The sequence below is a fragment of the Lolium rigidum genome, chromosome 3 (assembly GCF_022539505.1).
Source record: "Lolium rigidum isolate FL_2022 chromosome 3, APGP_CSIRO_Lrig_0.1, whole genome shotgun sequence".
Taxonomy (NCBI): domain Eukaryota; kingdom Viridiplantae; phylum Streptophyta; class Magnoliopsida; order Poales; family Poaceae; genus Lolium; species Lolium rigidum.
In genome coordinates, this window is record NC_061510.1 from 201,303,118 (window position 1) to 201,316,329 (window position 13,212).

General features: G+C 46.5%; 1 protein-coding gene across 2 annotated transcripts; it reads right to left on the minus strand.

Moving 5' to 3' along the window:
• Positions 1 to 509: 509 nt before the first annotated feature.
• Positions 510 to 4,049, minus strand: LOC124698840 (myosin-binding protein 7-like). Of its 2 annotated transcripts, XM_047231255.1 has the most exons (4): positions 3,639 to 3,988; positions 3,108 to 3,494; positions 909 to 955; positions 510 to 829 (listed from the first exon to the last, which is right to left on the minus strand). In XM_047231255.1, the coding sequence occupies exons 1-4, from the start codon at positions 3,966 to 3,968 to the stop codon at positions 733 to 735; spliced, it is 861 nt and encodes a 286-aa protein (XP_047087211.1). In that variant the 5' UTR covers positions 3,969 to 3,988; the 3' UTR covers positions 510 to 732. The 2 variants fall into 2 exon arrangements, with proteins under 2 accessions (XP_047087211.1, XP_047087212.1); XM_047231256.1 differs by having other exon boundaries at positions 3,108 to 4,049.
• Between the last annotated feature and the right edge of the window lie 9,163 nt (positions 4,050 to 13,212).

The window sequence follows — 13,212 nt, forward strand, 5'->3', positions numbered from 1 at the left end:
ACACACACACACACACAACCCTAAGTGCAAAGAGGTCACATCGAGATCTATCGCACTCTCGACACAACTAAACCCTAATTCATAGCGAGAGAGACATCAACCCCTCTAGGTTTTATATTTTATGCATTTAAGCGCACAAAATTTTCCTATTTTGCGGTCGTCCTAAAACCTGGGATGTTACACCTCACTAAAGTAAGACATTTTAGTTTTTTTTTGTTAATACATGTATGCAGACAAGTTTTATCGTGTAGGTTTTCATTTTGGTATGTATCTAATCTACTTTAAAATATCGAAAAAGTCTTACATCAGTGAGCGGAGGGGACTAAATAATATAACCGTAAAAATCAGTACTGACACAAAATTGGCATGAGTATTGAAATATCACCCCCGCCTACATTGCTAAACTAGCTCTGCTCTGATATTTTAACTTGTTATTTGGAGTACTTTGTACGAACGCCCCAAATTATCTTTAGCTACAAAACGGACAAAAAGGGGGAAGAACAGACATATGACAGCCAGAACAAAGAAATGACAGACCTCAGCTGCTAACTAGATTGCCAGACCAAACCAACCAAAGAATGTATGGACAAAAGGGCAAAAAAGATGTATGCACCAATGATACTAGCATTTTTCACGAGCTTTTATGTCACAAAAACAGCTCATTTGGATGAGAGCATCACAGAAGCGCGGCCAAGTTTTCCATTTGAGCTTATAGGCAGTGAGCCGCAGCACCTAACTTCTCTTAAGATATCTTCTATACCTCTGTTTGTGGGATCTGTCGAGCAACAACATAAGTCCAACATAGCTCCCGCACAAACCAATGGGATACCTGCAAACAATGCCCAGCAATGGTTACTTAGAGAAAGATACAAGGCAAGGTTAACTGATAGAGCGAGATTTAAACTCACTTGATGCGATCTAATTTCCTTCCCCGAGATAAGACAGAAGCGATCCACTGGATGAAACAGAAAACAAGCAATTCAGCAAAGAACATAAGGTGTTTCCATAGTTCCCATGTAACATTGACATCTGCTACAGCCGGATTAAGAATGGGCAAATAAAAGCGAAGTGGTCTGCTTTTTTTTTGCCCTTCTCCCTACCCATTTGTTTGGCAAGTTGGTCCATTGGTCTAAGTTTAGAGAAATGGGAACGTAGAAATTGAAAAAAAAAGAGCTGTGGGAAACAATGGCTCCTTAGATTTAACTGAATTAAATAATCATACCACAATTTGCACAACAGTGTCAGGCGCGATGACAGCTATGGCAGGTCATAGTCATGTGTCCACAGGTCGAACCTCGTGCTTATTAGTCAAATGTTAGTCAGGATCCAACTCTGACACATCATCCATTATGTCACATATTTTACTTTGTTTACAGTACATTTGCTGGCAGACCTGACACTAACCTATAGTAAACATTCAATCGTGATCTAATTCTGACACCTCACATATTGATAAGGTAATGTCACGGGACATTTGGTAGCAAACCTGGCACTAACCAATACTAAAAAACGTTGACCAACAGGGGAAGGATATCCCTCCCTTGGCTATAGGCACTCAATCGTGATCCAATTCTGACACCTCGCATGTTGATAAGGTATTGTCAAGTATTACTTCGTTCACATGACATTTGGCAGCATACCTGGCACTAACCAATACTAGAAAACGTTGACCAACAGGGGAAGAATCCCTCCTTTGGGTATATGAGACCTCTCCAATGATTATTTCACACGGATAGCACCGCGTTTAGCTTAAACACTTCACCCGTGATTCGAAGTTTCGAACCCGGGTGGATGAGCTCACCACCATGAGCTCTAGCACTTGGTTCTTGCACTGACCAATACTAAACAAATAACAATAATATAAATTGTAAGAATGTTAGTGTGAACTTAATTTCATGCTCTCAGACCAATTCAGGCTGTTTTTTCTCTGGTCTTTGGTAGTATGATGGAATTCAACCAATAGCGTCTAGTTCACAGTTGATGCAGTATAAGGTGTTCACATGTTAAACAAGTGAACTGAATGCAACAGATGCAAACCAAATCAACAACTGTCTATATCCTGTGACACTAACTCATATACTCCCCGCAAAAAAAAACTCAACTACTCGAGTAGTATCTGTTTAAATTAATACCATATGGGTGATTACACAAATAATGATTTAAAGTCTCAGGTTAAATAATACTGTAGCCTATTTATAATAGGATGTAACATAAGGGTAACAGAGTGCAAAGAAGCAGCAACTCCATGGCAAACAAGTAAACTTAGTTACCATTTTAGGCTTACTTAAAGTCGCATACACAGATGCCTAGATAACAAGGGGGTTATAGGGTGCTTTATAAATAATAATATGAATTTGTGGAATGCCATTTGTGGAACCTATAGGAGTAAGATTGCATTGAGAAAACAAGTACTGTTTTATAACAGACAGAGTTGTGCTTCATCACAAAAATACACGTTAATAAACTTCCATAATCACAACCAAACGGTAACTCCATAAATTTTAATATTTAGACACGTATTGTGACTTTAACAGACTGAGGGAGTATGTAAAAGTGTTCAGACAGCAAAGTAGAATTTCTTAAAATCTAATGACATAATGAGGTAAAATTATGCAACAACCGCTATTGGCGATTATAACTTCCCTTTAGAAAAAGATGGCTAAAGTTCATTCTAAGTTATATTGACGTGTACAGCATCAATCATATTAATATATATTCACTTTAGAAAAATACGCAATCAACAACGACCTCTCCGTTATGACTTGAAACGTCCAAATAAGGTGAAGCTGCAGCAACTGCGTGGCCGCATATATTCCTAATATAACGGACTACCAAATATGACTTTCGGCATGTTATATCAAGCAACAAAATACTTGTGGTAACTTGCTCTCTCCGTATTCGGCGCATGTATTGCAATACCTACTGCATGTCTAAATTAGTGCTATCATAGTGCGTGTGGTTTCCTCACAACCCAGTGTTAGGAACGGCATGGAAAAAAATGAACAATACTAAATGTGTCAATTTAATAGAACTGACCAACTAATAGGAACAAGAACAAATTGAGGATTCATCATTTATAGAAGCACAAGAGGAGAAGAATATTTTACCTTAATTACGGTGACAACGAAGAATTTGGCGGCGAAAGGCTGGCTCTTCACCACCTTTCTCTCTGGGTGCATTTTCAAGGAAAGTGCATTGAGCGGCGCTGCGTCGTCGTCGCATAGGTGGTGAGCAATATCGTTGAGCATGAGAGCCTGCGCCTTGTCGGCTCCCATGGACATGATTGCATGGCGCATTGACTCGCGGTCTGCCTCGAGTGCCTGAAGCCTTGCGCTGAGCTTGTGTATCTCCTGCTCCTCGGTCCATGCTGGAACTAGAGAGCCGAGGTTGGTCTCCATTGGCGTGGGGAAGTAGCGGCGGTCCTCGGGCGCGGCAACAGGCACGCCATGCACGGCGTCAACAGTGTACACCCGGTCGCAGCAGTCGTCGTCGTCCTGCTCCACCAGGAAGGGGGACTCATCAGGCAGTGCAAACAAGCTGTCATTGGAGAGCGCACGCGCATGCCGAGGGCGGGCGCAGGTATCTGCGGCTCGGCCGGGCAATCTGTTGAGCAAGTGGTGGGTGCGCGGGGTACCAACGTCTGAGGGCGCGGCGGGTTGGTCGAGGCAGTGGATGGAAGGGTAGTCGTCATCCGCGAATGGGTGGTCCCCCGGGGCGGCGGCGGTGGCCGTGGGGGAGGAGGGGAGGGATGACGGGGAGAGGAAGCCGAGCTGGAGGAGGCGTGAGCGGCAGGCCCTGAGCTGCGCGGAGAGGGACTGGATGGATGCGTCCCGTCGCGCGATGGCGTCGTGGAGCGCAGCGAGCTCAGCGGCGTCGTGCGCGAAGCGGTCCTCGGCGAATCGGCGGAACTGGCGCGCCTCCATCATGGCCTCGGACTTGTCCCGCTGCAGGCGGAGGATCATGGACATGGCCTCGCTGGCGGCCTCGGCGGCGGCGCCGCGCTCCGCCTCGAGCTCCTCCTGCAGGCCCGCCATCCCGGTCTGGTGCCAGGCGAGGGAGTCGCGGAGCGCCGCCGCCTCGTCGCCGGGCCCCACCCGCGCCACGGCGTCCGCGGGCAGGTCCCGCTTGCGGAGCGTGACGCGCGCGGGGCCGGCCGTCAGCTCCTCCCCGGCGCCGCAGTGCGGGCAGGCGTCGCCGGCGGGTTCGGTGGCCATGGCGAAGGGAGCGGCAGCGGCGGGCGGGCGGGCATCCGGCGTGCGGGAGGCGAGGGCGAGGGCGAGGGCGAGGGCGAAGGCGGCGTTGCGGCGGTTAGGGATTGGATGCGGTCAAGCAGAGGAGAGGCGCAGCGCGAGAGGCGGTCCGTCCGGGGGGTTTGCGGCTCAAGTTTGGGGTTGCGGGCGTGAGCTTGGGTTCGGTTTAGGAATGTTCGGGGTGGTGGTGGTGCCGGGTTTGGAAGGGGAGAGCGGGGGCAAGGGAGAGATTTTGAGTGTGCCGGTGGGTTGGGTGGTCCGCCCTGCCTGCCTGGCTGCGTGATATTTCGGGGCGAGACGGCGGGAGAGGAAGGGAGGCAGGCTGGCGGCGTGCAGAGGTGGAATTTCAGAAAGGACGAAGGTCAGGGGAAGGTGAGACAAGAGCAGTGAACTGGTCTGGTCTGCCGATACCGGTGCCGGCGGGGGACCTCGTGGGTGTCGTGGTCGTGGGCGTGGCCCAACCATATGTGGGTTAGTTGGAACTTACGGACCGGGAACAAGCCCCCTTGTGCCGCTTTCTCGCCTTAATTTTTGTTTACCTTATTATTATGTATGGCCCAGTCATTACATGTGCACGTGATCAGTCCCATACTCCCATACTCTCGTCTCGTTGCTTACTGTTTTACAAACTTATCTAATTTCTACTTTTTGCCAAAACTATTCTGGAAAATACAACCTTTGTTCGGCGCCATCAAAATTGGGGAATGTATCAGGTGAAAACAGCCTACATTCTGCAAATCTTAATATAGAAACATGCACCGTTGGATTTAATCCCAATGGTCAGACCGCCAGCTCCATCTCAGCTCTGTCCAGTTTACAAAAAAGCCCTTAAATTATCGATGGTAAACGTTTCTTCCTCTCACTCCCCCAGGTTTTCTCTTTGTTCTTCTTCTTCCCCATTCTCCAAACTGAACGGCGAGGCGACCGATGAGTAGATTTCCCGTCGGCTCCCTCAGGTTTGGTTTTCCGACCATGCATCCGCCGCCGCCCAATCTGGATTTGAAACTGTGCGCATGCAGTGCCAACAGGTTTCAATCCATGTGCCCCTGCTCTCAGATCTGGCAAAGACATTTCTTGGATTTTTGCATCTCTTTTTGATCGAAAGAGCGGATTCCCCTTGCATCTTGTACATTGTTCGTGTGTATGATCTGATTCCATTGTTCTTGGTTCACTCATGTGCGACATGGACTAGAATTTCTTCTATTGTTAGTGGTCAAAACAATTAGGGAACTGTTGTTCCTAATTTGTCCATATCCGAATCAAGAGGGCTTAACACTTCATGGTTCAGTGTTCCAAAAGGATTGTAGTATTGAAGAAAATATTTCCGTGATTCATATCCAAAATCATGGTCTAGGACATGAAACGAACAGACTACAGGAAAGGGTGCATTTTGCAAAATATTCATGGGCTGCTCTGACAAAGCACGTGATGTTGGGTGAAGGACTGAGAGGTTTGTCATAACCGTTGATTTCCAATCGAATGACAGTGAACGAAAATTTTCAGATTTGCAGAAGTTGTCCATTTTCTCTGGATACGTCCCCATCAAAATTGTGCATGTCCGCGCCAACGCAACTCGACGCCGAAGCAGGCCATCCTCAAGCCACATGGCGCTGAGGCGAGGTCGGCACCAATGGCAATTGCGCTGAACCACTAAAAGCGATTTTGTGCTGTTTTTTCCTTGGCAATGGCTTTATTTTAGTGGTTCGGCGTCATTGCCATTGTGGCTGATACGGGGTGGCCTTTGGACACCTCCTCCTCAAGACCGACAAGTCCTCCACGTGGCCCAATAACACGAGCTCGGGCCAAAGTCATACACCAAGAGGTGAATTCGCTCCTTTCCACATATACATTGAACACCTCATTGGATGGAATGCTACCTCATGCAAGTGCCCTATGTGTCATCAGGTACCAAGCTCACCAAGGAACTGAAGGAGAAGAAGAAACGCTGTTAACGCCACAAGGAACTGGAGAAGAAGAAGGAACGCCACCAACGGAGACGACAGCCCAGGGCCGGCACTGCCGCCCAGAGCACCCCGGCACTGCCGGCTGAAACTGCCCGGCACTGCCGGCCTGATGCCTTCGACGCCCCGACGCCCGGCACTGTCGCCCCTGGACCACCGGCACTGCCGGCCTCCCCAAGTCAACGACATCTGAGCCGTCCGTTTGAATCCTGTGGTTGTGTACTTTTCGCAAATGACTAAGTTACCCCTCCACGGATCTGGGCTATATATATGCCTGTGCCAGCCACGAATTAGGGTTAGAATTAGAACCAAGAAGAACTTGAGCTTTGCTCTTACCCCTTGAGGGAAACCCTAGATCCTAGATCTTGTATCACTCGATCTTCTTATCGAATCCTTGTTGATCTCTTTGGAGACTTCTACTGGTTGTTGATCTTTTGCTTGCACTTCTACCGTTTGGTCTTTTGCTTGCACTTCCATCAACCTTCCGGTCTTTTCACCCTTCTAGATCTCTCGGGTTCGATTCGTCGATCTCTTTGCGGGACTTCTACCGGAAGGTCTTTTCCTGCAACCTCTATCGAGTTGGTGGTTCGGGCCAACGAGGACAAACCGATGTGTGTGTGTGTGTGTGAGTTTGTATCCCGCGAATCCCCTCCGTGTTCTTCGTGTTCTTCGCGTTCTTCCCCCTTCCCCACGAAATCCACCCAAATCCGTGAAGATCGGGAACACCCTTGGGCTTAGCCCTTATCATATGGTATCAAGAGCTCCTTGGTTGCCACGGATTTGACCCCCACACCCCAAAACATTTTCTTGAGAAAATTTTCGAAAATCCCAAAAAATAGCCCTAAATTGGCCTTGGTTGGATCTGACAAATTGTTGAGCTTTTTGTGGTTTTGGTCCAATAGAAACTTGTCCTTGGTGTTGATCTACAATTCCCCCAACTTTTCCCACCGGATTGTTTCAATTTTCCCACTAAATCGAAGATTTTCGGGTCATTTTTCCGCCAAATCGACGAACAGCCGCGACCATGCCGGCACTGCCGGCACTGCCGCTGGAAGGATCGGCACTGCCGCTGAGGCCGGCACTGCCGCCCACCAGACGCCGGTACTGCCGCTGGCCCCGAATTTTTCACAGCTCTCTTCGTTTTCGTTTTGGCACTTCCATTTTGTGTTTGGACTTCGGTTTGAGTGCCATTTCAGATACCACAAGCTTCCGCCACATCAACAACGACGACGGCACCCCGAGGATCCAAGCGGTTCATTTGATACCTCCACCACCATAGCAAGTTCAAGTTCGTCGACTTGCCTCTTAACTTGTAGCCCTAGCCTCTTTTGCGTACCTTTCCCATCGAGAATGGCTTTCTAGTGTTGCGAAGCATTGCGCAAGCGTCCCGACCGTGATGGTGTGCGTGTGTGAGCAAAACTACGAAGCAAGCTCGGTGTGAAAAGATAAGCAAAAGAATTGTGACATACTTACATAGATAGTAGTATCCTTGCATAGTGAGAAAAAGAAAGAAAAATACAAAAAGAAAAAGAGTGTGAGTGACACCGATACACAAAAGAGTACAAAGCTTATAAGCAAAAGAGAGAAAAGAGAAGAGAGGCGTCTTGCGCAAATCTAGTTGCTTCTCAATTTTGCAACCAAGCCACGGTCTCTCTTGCGTTGGCGTGACACCGAGCTAGTAGTCTTCGTTAGGACCAATTTTGTTCGTGCTCATTTTCCTAAGTCGCGCTAACCCCATTTTGTCTCACGCGTGTGTTCCACCTTGTGTATGCCTTTTGTGATCACCGCTATTGACGTGTGACTTTTGGATCTTACCCACTTTTAACAATAGACTTTTCGTTTGGTTCTTCCATTTGGCTTTCCACATCCATACCTAACACCATATAGAGTTTTTGTTTTGTGTGTGTGCATACATATCGGTTGTCCTCCGACTTGAAACACATTTTCGATTTTGGTTTGCAAGTTTTGACACTTTTGGTAGTTTTTCCTAACCACCCACCACATAGTTCTTGTTTTAGTTGTAACCATGTCTAGTGGAGAAGGGAACCAACTACCGCTGACGCGTCACCAACATTGGATAGCTACTCAAGCCGTCCACTCCAAGCTCAATGAATTTGAAGCAATGATGAAAGATACCGCCGTCTGCTATGAAGAAAGAGCTCAAGTGCAAAGGATAGACCTCAATAACCAAGTTCAAGACCTCAATGAGAAGATTGAAGCTCAAGGCAAAGAGTTGAAAGCAACACTCGCCTTACAAGGTCAAGAAACAAGGGAGATGAAGACGGCGTTGGACAATATTCTTCACACACTCAACCGCCAAGACAATAGGAGACACCACTCGAGGTTCTCACGCTCTCAAAGTTCAAGGTCACGAGCCCCTACACCGTCTCACCATGATTCCAATGAAGACCCACGCCACCATAATGTGGATGCTCAAGTGCTTCAACAACAAGCGCAAGAAGCGGAGCAAGCACGAATTCGACTTGTCCAAGAACGTCAACGCCTTGAAGAAGAGCGCCTTCACCAAGAGACCCTCCAAGCTCAATTCCAACAAGAGCAAGAACGCCTACGACATGATCAAGAGCTAGTTCGTGCAAGAGAACAAGAGCGTATCCGCAATGAACAAAAAGCACTTGAAGAACAAGAACGGCAACGACATGCACAAGAAGCTCAAGCTAGAAGGCAACGCATTCATGAAGAGGAACAAAGGCAAGCGCATCAAGAGCGCCAAATCATCAACGTTGTTCAACCTCAAAGAGATGGGGCACCACGTCCTCCACGTCAAGACACTCGTCGCCATCATGATGATAGACCTCATGGTAGAAGACCACCTCCTCGGGAGAGAAATGAGGAATCAAGTCATCACCAAGCATCAAGTGAAGAAAGTGTGATGCCACCGCCGCAACAATGATGATCAAGATCAAGGTCATGGAAGACCACCTCCTCGTCAACAACGTCAAGAACATGATGAAGAAAGACCACCTCCTAGACGCAATGACCGCAATGACGAAGAAATCTTTGGGAAGCTAAAGTTTACCATGCCCAAGTTCCAAGGATAGGAAGACCCCGATGCATACTTGTCGTGGGTACTCAAGGTTGACAAGATATTCCGCATCCACAACTTCTCCGAAGTAAAGAAGGTGGCCATGGAATCAGTTGAGTTTGAAGGATATGCAAATGTTTGGTGGGAAGAAGTCAACAAGAAGCGTGAAAAAGAGGACTTGGAGCCCATTGACACATGGGAAGAGATGCAAGAAGTCATGCAAAAACGCTTTGTGCCCACCCACCACAAGCGTGACCTCTTCAACAAGATCACTCAACTCAAGAAAAGCTTCAAGTCCGCTGAGGAGTATTACAAGGAGATGCACATGACCATGATGAGTGCCAATGTAGATGAGCGAGAAGAGCAAACTATGGCAATATTCTTGAATGGATTGAACATTCCCGTCAAGAGGATAGTAGAGTTCTTGCCTTACACCAACATGGTTCAGTTACTTCATCAAGCTACAAGGGCCAAGCGCCAAGTGCGAGAAGACTTGGCAAGTGCAAAAACAAAAACCTTCTTCGCCGCAAGAAATGCCACAAACGCATCCTCAAGCATCAAAAATACAAGTGCTATTGCTTCCAAGGATCCTCCCAAGCAAGCAAGAAGTGCCATCAAGACTACAAGCTTCAAGCCGGACCAATCAACTATGTCCTCCAAAGCTTCCACAGGATCTAGTAACATCACTTGCTTCAAGTGTGGTGCTCAAGGACATAAATCCTTTGAATGCAAGAACACAAGAGTTATGATAACTCGGGATGATGGAGATGTGAAGTACTTGAGTGAAGGTGAATATGAAGCTTTAGTACAAGCCGCAACCAATCATGAAGATGATGATTTGGAAGACCAAGAGCAAATCTTATGTGTGCATGATGCAAGCCCATCACTTGTGGTGACCAAAGTGTTGACAACCCATGCACTCCCTAATGAAGACCAAAGATGCAATATCTTCCAAACAAGAGCCGGAATCAATGGCAAGTCAATAAAGGTTATCATCGATGGAGGGAGTTGCCAAAACCTTGCAAGCACCGAACTATGCTCCAAGCTCAACCTACCGCTACGGAAACACCCCCATCCTTACCATGTGCAATGGCTAAGTGACAATGGAAATGTGAAGATACAACACACCGTCACAATATCCTTCAAGATTGGCGCCTATGAAGATACCGTTGATTGTGATGTCGTGCCCATGACGGTGTGCCACATGCTACTTGGTCGCCCTTGGCAATATGACTAAAGAGCAAAACATGATGGCTACTGATGACCCACAAGTATAGGGGGTGTATCGTAGTATCTTCGATAAGTAAGAATGTCGATCCCAACGAGGAGCAGAAGGTGTTGACAGGCAATTTTGATGAAGGATTCACTGTAAATGCTCACAGACAAGTATTCAGGGGGTTTTGATGTAACGGATGAATAAAGTACAAGTAAGTAAAATGCGAGAGAAATAATTGCAGCGAGTGGCCCAATCCTTTTTAGCACAAAGGACAAGCCGGTTTGTTTACTTATAATGACCAAACGTTCTCGAGGACACACGGGATTTTAGTCTAGTGCTTTCGCTACATACAGTTGATTAATCTTCATTGTTTTGATAAGTGTTGTGTGGGTGAACCTATGCTAATGTACCGCCCTTCCTAGGACTAATACATACTTGTGATTATACCCCTTGCAAGCATCCGCAACTACAAGAAAGTAATTAAGATAAATCTAACCACAGACCTTAAACTGCGAGATCCTGCGATCCCTCCCGCATCGATATACCAACGGGGGTTTAGGTTTCGTCACTCCGGCAACCCCGCAATTGGCAAACGAGTACAAGATGCATTCCCCTAGGCCCATAAATGGTGAAGTGTCGTGTAGTCGACGTTCACACGACACCACTAGAAGAATGACACCACAACTTAAATATCATAACATTGAATATTACTCAACCATAATTCACTACTAGCATTTAGAATTCACCCATGTCCTCAAGAACTAAACGAACTACTCACGAGACATCATATGGAACATGATCAGAGGTGATATGATGATGAATAACAATCTGAACATAAACCTTGGTTCAATGGTTTCACTCAATAGCATCAATAACAAGTAGAAATCAGTACCGGGAGAGTTTCCCCTATCAAATAATTGAGATCAAACCCAAATTGCTACAGCGGTGACGATGTCCAGCGGTGGAGATGGCGGTGATGATGGTGGAGATGATGATGATGGTGATGGAGATGATGTCCAGCTCGATGACGGTGACGATGGCGTCGATTTCCCCCTCCGGGAGGGAATTTCCCCGGCGGATTCCCGCCCGCCGGAGAGCTCTTTTCTCTCCGGTGTTCTCCGCCCCGCGAGGCGGCCGTAACCCTTCGTGAGGATTCCTCTCGTGGCTTAGGTCTTCGGGACGAAGGGTTTCGCGAAGAAAAGGAGGCGAAAAGGCTGTGGGGGCCCCACACCACATGGTGGCGCGGCCAGAGCCATGGGCCGCGCCGCCCTATGGTGTGGGCCCACCATGGGTCCAGCTGGCTCCCCCTTCGGCTTCCTTCGTCATCCGGAAAAATAAGATTTTTGGTAAAACTTCCTTCCACGAGTTGATCTTCCGAAATATTGCATCCCGACGGTGCTTTTTCCAGCAGAATCTCGGCTCCGGTGCTCGATCTCCAAATAATCATGAAACATGCAAAATAGATGAAATAACATAAGTATTGTGTCCCAATATGAAATATATCAATGAATAACAGCAAATTATGATATAAAATAGTGATGCAAATTGGACGTATCAACTCCCCCAAGCTTAGACTTCGCTTGTCCCCAAGCGAAACTGAACTCGGTAAACAGGACCACATGTTTATGGAGTGAAGAGTCGATAAACAAAATACGGACAAGAAGCATCATATTCATTCACACAAGACATTATAGTAAACAACTTCCTCATATAACTCAACTTGAAACAAGTATAAGGTAGTCACAAATAAAGGTGCATAAGAAATCATAATTGGTGATGGCAAACTTTGTTCTTGGTCAGAGAACAGGTTAACAGATTATACTTATCTATTGAGCAGCGCTCTCATATTAAAGCTTATGGTAAACTTGCATACTCAACCATATTAATCATTGATGACTTTCAAAGCTATAATCATTCCGGTAAAACTTGTACTAAACAAGAAAGAGTAAAAACATGATGAAGCAAATCACAATATAATAGTTTGATCACAACAACTCAAATGCTTGCTTGAGATGGAGGGAAATAGGTTTACCGACTCAACATAAAGTAAAAGACAGGCCCTTCGCAGAGGGAAGCAGGGATTAAATCATGTGCTAGAGCTTTTTCAGTTTTGAAATCATATAAAGAGAATAAAAGTAAAGTTTTGAGAGGTGTTTGTTGTTGTCAACGATCGGTAGCGGGTACTCTAACCCCCTTGCCAAACAAACCTCCAAAGAGCGGCTCCCATGAAGGACGTTACCTCTACCAAGCAAGGTAGATCATCCCTCTTCTCTTTTGTTTACACATGTACTTTAGTTTATTTAAGGATGACACTCCCCCCAACCTTTGCTTACACAAGCCATGGCTAACCGAATCCTCGGGTGCCTTCCAACAATCTCATACCATGGAGGAGTGTCTATTGCAAAATTAAGTTGCTTACTGATGAATCAGAGCAAAACACGTGAAGAGAATTATTAATGAAAGCTGATTAATTGGGGCTGGGAAACCCGTTGCCAACTCTTATTGCAAAATTATAGGATAAGTGGATGAAGCCACTAGTCCATTAGTGGAGGCTGCCTAACAAGACTGAAAGATAAAACACCACATACTTCCTCATGAGCTATAAAACATTGACACAAATAAGAAGCAATAAGTTTTGAATTATTTAAAGGTAGCACATGAAGTATTTACTTGGAATGGCAGAAAATACCATGCAGTAGGTAGATATGGTGGACACAAATGGCATAGGTTTGGGTTCGGGTT

Excerpts from the sequence above, each read along its gene's own strand:
- LOC124698840 (XM_047231256.1), bottom strand. The coding sequence starts at position 4,034 with ATGGCGGGCCTGCAGGAGGAGCTCGAGGCGGAGCGCGGCGCCGCCGCC. Across the intron at positions 956-3,107 it reads TCGTTGTCACCGTAATTAAG|TGGATCGCTTCTGTCTTATC; the intron begins GTAAAATATTCT and ends TGTTTCATCCAG. Across the intron at positions 830-908 it reads AGGAAATTAGATCGCATCAA|GTATCCCATTGGTTTGTGCG; the intron begins GTGAGTTTAAAT and ends CATTGTTTGCAG.